The sequence below is a fragment of the Nyctereutes procyonoides genome, unplaced genomic scaffold (assembly GCF_905146905.1).
Source record: "Nyctereutes procyonoides isolate TBG_1078 unplaced genomic scaffold, NYPRO_anot_genome, whole genome shotgun sequence".
NCBI lineage: Eukaryota > Metazoa > Chordata > Mammalia > Carnivora > Canidae > Nyctereutes > Nyctereutes procyonoides.
The window spans coordinates 49,384,472-49,396,655 of NW_026575044.1; the positions used below are offsets into that span (position 1 = coordinate 49,384,472).

General features: G+C 48.7%; 1 protein-coding gene across 2 annotated transcripts in view; it reads left to right on the plus strand.

Moving 5' to 3' along the window:
- Positions 1 to 2,233: 2,233 nt before the first annotated feature.
- The window catches only part of APCDD1 (APC down-regulated 1), a 31,272-nt gene continuing 21,321 nt past the window's right edge, over positions 2,234 to 12,184 (plus strand). Inside the window, exon 1 of one of the 2 annotated variants that reach the window (XM_055323552.1) lies at positions 2,234 to 2,372. In XM_055323552.1, coding sequence (XP_055179527.1) covers positions 2,315 to 2,372 — 58 coding nt within the window. In that variant the 5' untranslated portion in view covers positions 2,234 to 2,314. Of the gene's footprint in view, positions 2,373 to 2,432; positions 2,956 to 12,184 lie in introns of those variants that run through there. The other variant, XM_055323553.1, reaches the window with a different exon arrangement.

Genomic DNA, 12,184 nt, shown 5'->3' on the forward strand with positions numbered 1-12,184 from the left:
TCGTGAGGAAACCAAGTTCCCACTTTAAACACGACTGACCTTTGGGCAACATTCAAATGCAACAAATCATAACCTGCTACCCAAACCCTGTAAAAGGGACAAGCCAGAGACCAGGAACAAAGTGGGTCCAGAGAGATGCTGCAGAGCAAACCTAGCACAAAAGAATGCTCCTGCTCAATCTTCCCTTTCTCTCACACACAGTGAGAGTCTTTCATCTCTGAGATTTGCAAACATTGGCTCATAATCCTCACAACATCCTTGTGAGCCAGGCAGGTGGTACAAGTTATGATCCCTCATATTAAAGATGGAAAGATGATAATGATGGTGATAAAAATTGAAGCACATCAAACAGAATCAGCACCATCTCATCAAAAGACCCATGGCTTTCCCAGAAAAAGAAAAAAAAGAAAAAAGAAAAAAAATGGAACAGTTAGAAACTGTCAAATGTATTCTTGTCTGTTCTTACTAAGTTTTACGCCTATGCTTAAGGTCCCACTAGTTTTGAAAGTCTAGAGCGTAAGGAGTTGAATTGTTACATTGTTCAAAGGGGCAGAGAACTCTCTGGGGAAATGAGGCATTCTTTTTAAGTGTTTTACTTCTGAAAAACCCTAGCAGAGTCAAGAAATGTTCTCGATTCCATCTGGTCCCGTGGCTGCTCCTTATCCCCGAGGAGGAGGTGACATTTACCCCCTGGGGGCTGGTGAACGGCCCAGGGAGGAGCTCTGCAGAGGAGAGGCCCCCGGAGAAGCCCGGAGCCTGGCACCGCGCGCGGCCCAGCGGCCCAGCGGCCCGGACCGGACCGGAACGTACCCGCGCCCGGGGGAATTGAGGGAGTGGAAGCCTGTCCTGCCCTCGGGTCTCAAAAGCCACCGTCAAAGTGACCAGACCTGCACAGACCTGCACTGGGCCACAGAACGCAAATAAAGTCAAGACTGGGGCTGGGAGAGCGCAGGAACCCTGGACCCGGCCTGGCGCACTTTCTTGGGGCATTGACGGCGCGTGGTTCCCCGAGAGTTGTCCCTTGTCTCAACAAGTCCTTTGCCTCCTGGAAGGAGAAGAGCGCGGGCTCCGGTTGCCTCCGCCGGTGCCCTCACAGGTTGGGGCCTGTGACCGGGTCCTGGCTCGCGGGGAGCCCGGGCTCTGGCGTGTGGTCACGATCGTCGCTTAGGGCGCGTCCTGCCCCACCCCCCCACCCCGAGAGCCGCCGCAGCGTCCCCGCCGCGAGCAGTTTTCCCGAACTCCACTGGGTCTGGCGGCGGGTCCCGTCTCTCCGGGTCTCCCTCTCTCTCCTGCGCCGGGACGCGCGCCCCCCAGTCCCGCAAGCCGGCGTCTCTCACACCGCCCCCGGGCGCCCCCGCCCCCGTCCCCCGCCCCGCTGCGCCCCCCGCCCCGCTGCGCCCCCGCCCCGCTGCGCCCCGCTGCGCCCCCCGCCCCGCTGCGCCCCCAGCCCCGCTGAGCCCCGCTGCGCCCCCCGCCCAGCTGCGCCCCCGCCCCGCTGCGCCCCGCGCCCCCTTCGGAACGGCTTTCAAGCGGTGCCCCCATCCCCGCGGAGGGAAGGAAAGGGGTCCGGGGCCCCGGGCGGAGGCCGGGAGGGCGAAGGGCACGGCTCTCCTGGCCGGCGGGGAGCGCGGAGGAGGGGGAGGAGGGGGAGGGGGAGGGGGAGGAGGACGGAGGGGTAGAGGGAGAGGGGCGCGGAGCCCGGGACGGGACGGGGGGATGCTGGCGGGACCGAGGAGGTTAAGAACCTGGAGGGGAGGGGAAGGGAAGGTGGGGGCGAGCCGAGGCCGCAGGGCGCGGGAAGAGGAGGCGGGAGGAGGGGCGGGGCCGGGGCCGGGGCCGGGGCCGGGAGGGGGACCCGGTAGGAGGCTGCGGAGGGAGGCGGGGGAGGCGGCGCCCCGCGCGCCCTTTCATGTCCCCGCGCCCCCGGCCCCCGCGTCCCCGCCCCGGCCCCGCCCCCGGCCCCTCCCCCGGCCCGCGGCCCGGCCGCCCCGCCGGCGGCGCTCGGGAAATATGAAGAGACGCTGCAGCTGCGGCGGCGGCGGCGGTGGCGGACTCGGCGGCTCGGAGCGGCGCGCGCGGCGGCGGGGGCGGCCGGGGCGGCCGGGGCGGGACGCGGAGCGCCCGGGTGCGGGGAGGCCGGGAGGGCGGGCAGGCCGGGCCGGGAGCGCGCGCCCCGCAGCCCCCGCGCCGCGCCCCCCGGGCATGGGGCGCGCCGTGGCCGCCTGACGCGCGGGGCCTGGGCCGGCCGCCGGTGTCCCCGCGCCGCCGCCTGGTCGCGTCCCCCGGGCCGAGGCGTCCCCGGACGGCGGTGGAGATGTCCGGGCCGAGCCGCCTCCTGCTCGCGTACCTGTCCGCGGCCCTCCTGCTTCACGGTGAGTTCCCCGCGGGCCCCCGGCGGCCGGGGCTTGCTCTCCGGAGGGGTGCGGCGCGCGCACACGCACACACGCGCACACACACCCCTACATTTCGGCTCCTGGAGACACTGCATCCAGGTCCAGGAAGACTTTTACGCGCGGTCGCACTTTCCGAGCGCAGACGGCCCCGAACCCGCGCGCCTGGCGCTCCGGGGTCCCGAGTGTCCGGGCGCGAGCGCGCGCGGGAGGGGCTCGCGCTGTGGCCCCGGCCCCGTGCGGCTGCGGAGCGAGCGGGGTGGGCGGAGGGGCAGCCCGCGAGGTGCCGGGGCCCACCGCGGCTGGTGGTGGCCGCGGGGCTGAGGGGCGCCCTCCCAGGCGCTCTCCCAAGCGCACTGCGCGCAGTTGCAAGGAGCAGGCGGCTCGGAGCAGCCCGGGTGTCAGCATCCCCGGGGCCCGGAGCCGGACACCGGCTTCCTTCGTGCCCCTGCCGGGCGGTTCCGTTCCTGCGCGTCGCGTGCCGCCTTTTCTCCGGGGCCCCGGCGAGCCCTTAGCCAGGGAACATCGGCGCTTCCACCGAGTTCCAGGACTCGCTCTGGGAAAGGTAAGGCAGATTTTGTGGTAGGTCGGTGTGGATCCTCGCTGCCGGCGGCGGCAGAACACGCTGTGCTGATTCAGAAGCCCCGAGCGAACTTTCCCTCCTGGCGGACACCTGACGTTTGGGCAGAGCCGCTCTGCCGGGAGCGTGGCCCTGCTCCCTCAGCACCACCAAACCTCCAGAAGCCCCGCGGGCCCGACGAGCACCCTCAAGGACGCTCCGTTTCTGAGCAGGACCCGCAGCCGGGTGGAGCTTCAGAATGCTTGGACGCTTGGTCAGGGCCGGGCTGTGATCCCCCACCCCCACCCCACCAGCCCTGTAATCTAGGAAGGCAGGAGCCATGAACCCTGCAGCTCTACCCGAGTGGCTCTTTTCCGGGGAGTCCTGCCCCAGGACAGACGTCTCCGGCCCTGTGGGCCCTGCTGAGGTGTCCGGTGGGGCCAGACCTGCCTGAATTGCCAGGGTGTGTACACGGAGCCCCAGTGATCCCAGACTTTAAAACTTCGGATGGAAGGCTTGCAGTTTGAGGGCCAAGGAGAGAAGGTATAATTATAGGGTTGCACTCCCAGGCCCATCTGCTTAGAATTACAGAGCAGTTTTAATCTTTGGCTGAAACATGAAACAAATCGGAGCCAATGAACAGATCAAACAGCAGCTGCCACATGCACCAGAAGAAAGAGGGTGAGAGAGATGAAATAGAGAAAATTGTCCCCTTAAAAAAATCTGTTGTGATATATGCAAACAAAAACGGCAGTAGGGTCAAATGGTTTTAAAATGAGAAATGACTTGGAAATTTGGCATAAGCAGGATCGTTTTTTGCGTGTTGGACTACAAAAGTGGGTCCTCAGATGGGCAGCTTGGAGAAGCTTATTATGAACTTTTTCTCCCTCTTTTCAGAAGTGGGTGTTGTGATTATACTTCCTACCCTGCCCGCCAGGCCATGCTGGGATAGTGACTAATAGTTGGTAATAAAAGGCCAGTATATCCTCGTGAGCATAGCTATCCGCATCTCCAAATTTGAGTCTGTGCTGGCCTGAACTTCTTGGGATGAGAGATTTACCCAGACCCTGTTGTGCTGGGAGGGAGGAAGGAAGGGGGCAGTATACCCCAAGGTAGGGGTGGGAGGCAGGCCCCTTGCACATGTGTATGTGCCTGTGTGGCCAAGAGAATGTAAGATAAAAAAGGGGTTTGCAAATTTTAATTGAATGACATGGATACCCTGCAAAAAATTATCCAATTTCAAAGTGAATCTGCAATGGCAAAATTATTGACACTGAAGTTGCTCAAAGACCAGTTTGGATCCTGCAGGGAGTGTTGGACTGGAGCACAAAAAGTAAACAGATGGAATGGTTGTTCAGTGTATAAGTCCTTGAGATTTAAGAAAGGCTCGTCATAATTCATTAGGATAATGTAAAACACTAGGAAAGAATTGAGTATTCTCATGTTCCTCTTTTTCCTCCTGATATTCCCCAATTGAAGTAATTTTAACTGAGTATTAATCATCTTAACCCAAGAGAATGGCTTGAGGACTGTGTTCTACTCTAGAGTTGGGGGGTTTACAAGCATGTAAAAATTCTGTAATGACAGACAAGCTTGATCATGTATTTTAATGGTTATGAGTCCAAAAGAGAGTACCTGAAATCTTCTTAGAATGGCTTAATCCTGGTATCAGGATTTTTTTTCCCTGATGCCGAGGCGTCTTGTATTGCCAAACATAGGATACTATTTGTCTATTTATGGTAGCAATTACCAGGCAACAACACACTTTCTGGGATTAGGAATGTATTTGTGACAAATTTTAATAAATGTAGTTTTGGACATCATTTATAGATTGTTACACTAGCAAGCCACATTAATAAGACTAAAAAGTGCACGAGGCCTTCATGAAGAGTCTGTGCAAGGATGCTATAGAAACTATGATATTTGGTCTCCAGCCTTTGCTGTTTGTTGGTTACTTTCATTTCAACTCACTGCAAGTCATAAATCACCCCTATGTCCTGCTGGTGAGTAAATTAGGCTCTGGCTGGATTTGAACCTGTTGTTTGTTTTTTCTGTTTTTCAAAACTGTAAATGTAGTGCAAGACTCAAGTTCAAAATTTAATGGCATAAAAGTATACATGTCAATTTTACTTTCGTCTCCTTCAACTTCTGAAAACAATTGCATTTCTTAATCCAAATAAAACCTATTGAATGTCACAGAGGTATGCAGCTGGAAGATGTCCATTATCACTGTTTTCTTTGCTTAGATGAAAAGCCACAAAAATCATTCGGCTCCAGAAACACAGATTAGCATGAGGTATTCCAGAATAAGTGGTGCTTTAATGCTCAGCAAAGTGCTGACCTTCTTTGCTAATGGAAACATTTAAGTTTTGGAACTGATGCTGGGGGAGATGTTCTACTCCTCCCCCCACCCCCCACCCCCGCCAGTGCAGTTTACTTGCGTAGAACTCGTTGACTTTTCTGAAAGGAGAAGGTACTTTTGAGCTATTCCTTTTCATTCAAGCATATTCTAGCAAAACGTTAAAAAAAAAAAAACTGTAGATTTCCAAATGAGAGCTTACCCAACAAAATCAGAGGAAACACTTAAACAGGGTAAATTACGAATCTTTGAAATACTGTTGTACTGAAGACAGTTTTTGTAACCAAGAAAACAACATGTTTCCCGTACCCTTTCCCCCTTGGTCATAAAGTGGAATCTTGAAAAGAAATATGACTCATTGGTACATAAGCAGGGAGCAAGGGTCTTACATGTTAAATATTCTCTTGCGAAATCAATTGACTTGCTTCAAACATGTGGCTGGGCAGATCTATAAGAGTCACGTTCACTCTTTTTCTCCCCAAATGAGAAAAGAACTAAACCTTAAGTGGATGATATGACTGTGTAATTACATACTGTTTAGGGACACTCTGATGGCAACTATAATCAATTAAAGTGAAGCATGAGACATTTAAGACTAGAAGCACAAAATTGTATACATCTGCCGAAAGCTCACTAGCAGGACATGCCTTCAATGGACGCTGGTGTATGGTGTTGAAGTGACGAAACTGCCATCATTGTCCATGCACATCTTCTCACATGTGTCAAGATGTCATGCGTACTGGTCCTTGTTTGGTTCTAATTTGGGAATAGAATTATTCTGGAAAGTCACGAGATAGGAATCGAGGCTCGAGAAATAATGTGGTATCACCCTAAAATTATTAAGGGTATTCTGTTCCATAAGGGTTTTCCAGTTTTATTCATTCAGCAGGTACATTTATGAGGCCCTACTGTGTGCCAAGTACCACTGCATGCCAGGGACAGGAGCCGTGAGGAGGCGCATGCTCCCTCTCCTGCAGAACCCCAGAGAATATCGAGGGGTAAAGAAGAAAAGCTTGTTGCTGAGCCCCTGAGCTGGGAGGATGGCATGCTCTGTGTGACTGCAGTACTTTCTCTGCTGAGAATTCCACCAACCCCACGCACACCATGCACACACACACCATGCGTGAACGCACATGCACACGACCATGCTAAAGAGCATGGCTGTGGCCTCAGCAGTCAGCTACAGACACAACATGTATATTGTATAGTTTGTGGCTCAACCCCACTGTCTAGCCTGGGGACCATGGCTTTAGAAGAAAATGACATAGAAAATTACCTCATTTTCAGCTACGGTTGAATGGGGCCAAGAATTTGAAATCTTCACTTTATTGTGTTTCTCATAAAGGGAAAAATATTTTTAGATAAAAAGGTTTGAAGAGTGGTGAAAGCAGCTCTTCTAGCTTTTACCTCAAAAAACAATTTGGAAATAAAAATAAGAGCTTCGTAGGCATAGCTGCCCACATGGTAGTAAAATCCAGTTTGTCTGCAATGCATACAAGTTTTTATTCCAGCACATGGAAAGCTGTGCTGGAGTTTATCTAGCAGAATCCATGGTAAAGCATACATTTACAGTAATGACTGCTTATTTAATTGGGCAGGGCAATTTCATGGCTAAGTAATTACCTGCATTTAATCTAATCAGTCACATTTTATCTGTTTTGGGTTTTTACATATCATACCAGTTCTAACTTGAGAATACTTTCTCATTCTGTTTATCCAAGTAATACATGTCACATTATTTAAAACAGAAGCATGTGAAATGAGCAAGAAAATGAGCAAGATTATTCAGGATCCCCTACCCAGAGACAACCATTGCTAATATTTTTACGTTATGTTTATTTAGCCATTTTTGATTTTTTTTAAGCATTGAACTACATATTATAGAGACTGACCTGATCAAAGATTCAGTCCCAAGAGTGCTTGAAAATTGTCTCTTTCCCCACTAATTTTCCATTTTATTACACGTAAAATGGTTTGGAGCTTTTGGTTCTCAATCTTGATCGGCAGGTGAGAAACTCTGGAATATAGCTAGATAATTCAAAAATTTTAAGACGTTTTTTTAAAAAATGGTATATGCATGAGAGAGAACCTCACACATAGTAGGCACTCAGCTAGTCGGTGAATGAATGAATATTGACTTTCAAAAGGCAAGTAGTCACCGCTCTGTCTGCATGTTCCCCCACCCTTCACTGTTCTGTTTCATCCCTCCCTGTCCTTGGATTGGTTGCTTCCTGAAAACACGGTGGGTCGAGGAGCAAGCTTTGCTGCGGAGGGCTGTAGCAGAAGTGGTATATTCATTCCCTTTGACAACTAACTGTGCTAAGGACTGCTTTCTGAATGCACAGTCTGGTGAATTCAGGTGTGTCAACAGTCATCTGGTCACAGGGCTTTGTATTTAGGATGTAAATCTCTGTATAAATGGTCAACCCTATGCTTCCTTTCATTTCAGGGATTCTGGGTTTTGTTTTGTTTTGTTTTTTTATTGGTATCTTTGAGAGTTCTCAGTCTCTGAACAGTAGACTACTACAATTATGATAGTGGTTAAGGTCACTGTGCAGTCATTTTGAACTTCTGTTACAGAATGTCTTATTCCCTGGGAGTTAATCACTCGCACGTGCGCACATGCACACACATGCATACATACGCGTGAATAAACCATCCAGAGCTCTAGGATCTCATTTAGTTCTCTAGAAGTGGTAATCTAGAGAATTATACCCTAAACCCTTCAGGAATTAATTTTCGTTTACAACAGGTAAATAATTCCCTTCCAAAGTCTACTATTTTCTGCCACACTTACTTGAAAGGAATACCCACCCACTTGTCATAATTTTATCCGAGCCCAGGCTATGAGACCCCCAGTGTTGGAGACCATTTTATGGTAAAGTCATTTTCCCGATTCAGAACTCTGCTGGATAGGGAACAGTGCTATGAAGAGCTTCCAGTTCAGTTGGTATCTTTTGACTGGCAGCTTATATAACACCTCACATTAAAGAGTACTTCTTTAAAAGAAAGAAGTGGTTCTAAAGAATGGTTCTCCATTTGTAACTTTCTACACCCAGGTAGTAACTGGCATTTGATAAATGAGATCACATATGTATAAAGTAAATTGTAAAGTGTTACACAAACTTTATTATTACTAGTATTATAAGTTTTACTTTTATGCAGGTAAAAGGCATGTACGTAATTGGATGAACTACCAAAGCCACCTTGAGGACTAAATTTTCATTTACTTTCCTACTGTATAGTTGTTTTTTAAGACTTTGAGATCCTCTTTTCCTTGGATTCATTTATAGCAAAATCTTAATAAATGAGAACCCAATTTACTAGCCTTCTCAATTATAATATCTAGATCTATAATCTGTAATATCCAAATCTATAATATCCAAAATATCTAGAATCCTCAGTTAACCAAATGTCGATGTTATTTGTGCCTATGCTCCCACACACAGCCTTCATCATTCTGGATACAGGGACTCTGCGGCCCTTATAGGGACCAGTGTTCCTAATAATGACCTTGAACTACTTTGAGAACCTGAACCATCAAAGAACGCCCATAAATGTCAACTGCATTCAACATACAATGGCAGAATTTTCAGCAATGAGCTATTGTGACTAGTCAACATGTCCAGTTACATAGGTAGTCCACAATTACTTGGAGGTTTTAAAAAGTGATTACATATAACAAGCAAATTTATTATGAATAATAGGGATACTCAGACAGCAACTATTCTAATAGTCACCACCCCTGAGTATTGCATTGCTAAGTACCAGGATGATGGATTTCCACAATTTAAGATTAAGATATATAAATATTTTGCGCAAGTTTCTTTTCAGATGTAGTGCTAAATTAGTGTAAGTTCTGCTTTCCTTTCTCTCTCGCTTCCTCCCTCCCTCTTTCCTTTCTTTGACTATAACTTCTTGTATCCACAACATTCAGAAGATGGTCAGGACAGAAAACTCAGAGGCTATAAGAGAGATTTACTGCTCTTTGTTCAGACTGTTCCCATCTCATCTCTTCCTCATTTATTCAGGCAAAAATGATATACTGAACCATCATCATAGAAGCTTCAAGATGGATCTTCCTGTATCCCATCTGCTTCCCATGCCTCCAAAAATGGGAAAATCGGTCTTCCCCAAAAGGAATTCTATTGTGCTGTTACATTGCTTAAAATCTTTTTGGGGATTCCCTGGGTGGCTCAGCGGTTTAGCACCTGCCTTCAGCCCAGGGTGTGATCCTGGAGTCCCAGGATCGAATCTTACATCGGGCTCCCTGCATGGAGCCTGCTTCTCCCTCTGCCTATGTCTCTGCCTCTCTCTCTCTCTCTCTCTCTCTCTCTCTCATAAATAAAATCTTTAAAAAAAATCTTTTGCTGGTTTCTCTTTGCCTTTCCAGTGAAATGCACTCAGTATGATTCATGGCACTCCTGATTGTGGTCCTGCCTCTCTTCTTCTGTTCCTCTGTTGTGAACCACCCTATGATCCCTCCTCCCTGAGCCCAGCCCCAGTTCCTCCTATATGAACCCTTCCTGTCCACCTGTTTATGTTGGATATGCTGTATACTCTGCCTAAACCACTTCTATTCAGTGTTCCAGGCATGGTTGGCCCTCCATGAATCCTTGTAGGATAAATTCAGAGCCTGCTCTTTCTGTCCTATGAGTCCCTCTACAAGCCCACTTGGGATCTGGTGTCCAGCCCATTGGATACTCCCTCAGTGCATAATGTTTGTAGCTTCCATGCTTAGACTAGATCCTTGTCCTTCAGAACTTTTCTGATGGTTTGAATGAATGAGTTGCTAGTTTCAGGCCCAAATTGGAGTTGATGTACTCTGAGTGGCACAGTGAACACAGAGGTCCCTGGGTTGACCAGAAGTCTAAGGCTGTTCTCCCTGGAGGGCACAGGATGGCTGATCCTGAGACACAAGTCTTAGGGATAAGGAAAGCTGTTCAACTTGCCCCTTTTTGCAGCTAGACTTGATGCTTCAAATGACCTTTTAATTCTAAGCCATTTAATAGAAGTAGCACTCATGAGAAGGTCAACTGGAGCTTCCACACAAGCCAAGCCAAGTAAATAATGGAGACTACTGTTGGCGGTTGACTGCAGACCCGAGACAGTTTGTCCAACTGTACATCAGTTCCTGCTTTCACATAACCCATTTAATTTTGCTACCTAAGAGTAAGGTGGTGGGTACTTCAAAGGGCAAAGATAGAAAGAGAACAATCCTATTTTTTCTACCCTAAAAATATAGTAGCAGCCTCGTGTGCAAACCATAACTCTCTGTATGCTGAGGAGCCATGCTTACTATAGAGTTCTTCTCCACCTGGCTGCTCATGCTGCTGATCTTCTGCACTGAGCCTTACCAGGTCTCTAATTTTTGCTTATTGTCTGATAAGAGTGATGGCCAAGTGGAGATTTGTCTCTAGAAACCCAAGTGATGTAATGATCTTTTGCCTCTTTCTGAATGATTGCCATATTGGTGGTTCTGGTTGTGGGATTTTATTTCTTCCACCCCTGGTTAAAAAGCATCACTATGGGCTCCCTTCCTCTGTGACTGGCCTTCTGAATGACCCATGCAGATTCTGACCACCACTCCCTCTTCCTCTGCCTTTGAACTCCCAGCTTCCTTCCCAGAACCCTCCTTCATCATCTCCACCCTTGTTCTTTGACATACAGGCCAATGAATCCTTGCGAGCCTCAAGGTCAGAAAAACTTATCTTCATTCTTCTTCATGCTTCCAGCTCCTAAAATATACAAAGTAAGAGTGAATAGGTATTTGTTAAACTGAGTAGAACTTGTCAACAACCACAGAGCCTGGTGCTTTGGGTTCCGCCCTCTTCTGTATCAGGATCTCCAGTTAACTGTTGGGGAGCCCTGTATCTTTCTTTATTCTGAGCACTCTGTCCTGCTCAGAGCTCAGAGGGAACCTGGCTCTGGACAACTTTCCCATTATTTTAACTGTGCTGTTAGGAAGGATTTTCTGAAGGCAGTCTAAAAGCCTGATCATTATTTAAAATAATAACACATTTAATGAGAACTGTGTGTCTGTGCTAACGAAGACAGGCTCAGTGAATCCTGAGACCAACCCTAAGAGATAGGTAATGTTATCCCCTCTTTACAAATGAGTAGATGGAAGCTTGAAGAGATTGAGTCATTTGTTTAAGATCACCATGCTAATGGTGTGTTTCATCAATTGGAAGATACAGCTTTTTTCCTATTTTAAGATCTCTGCATTGGATGTGCATTTTAGGGTTGATGGGGGTCCCAGCCCCGGTTAGCTTCCCTGATACAGTCTTTGCCTGTGAACCTGGACACAACAGCTCCTACAGTCATCACATCACTTCTTTTATGTGTCTCCTTGTTACTCCATGTCGATGGATTAGTTGCAAATAGGTCGGTTTTGAAAATAGAGTAAATGTTTGAGCCACGCGTGGTTGGTTATTTTCTCCATTACCCACTTATAAATTACACTCTCCAGAATCAGTGTGGCCTTGTAACAGAGCAGTGGAGTGTTAATTTGACATCAGTGAGGAAAATGTTTATCACTGGAACAATAAACTGCAATTCCATATTTTCTCACATAGCAGCAATCAGTTACATAGAAAGGATGATACCCGTAGAAAGATGTGGCTCCTGGGGGGCTCAGTCGGTTAAGCATCTGTCTTCGGCTCAGGTCATGATTCCAGAGTCCTGGAATCTAGCCCCACATGGGTCTCCCTGCTCAAGTGGAGAGTCTGCTTCTCCCTCTTCCCTATGCCCTCCCCCCTCACCTCACTCCAGCTCTCTCTATATATAAATATATACAATCTTAAAAAAAAAAAAAGATGTGGCCGTGTTTGTTTGCTATTGAGATACAGGCAAAACAAACACTTGTCACAGGTG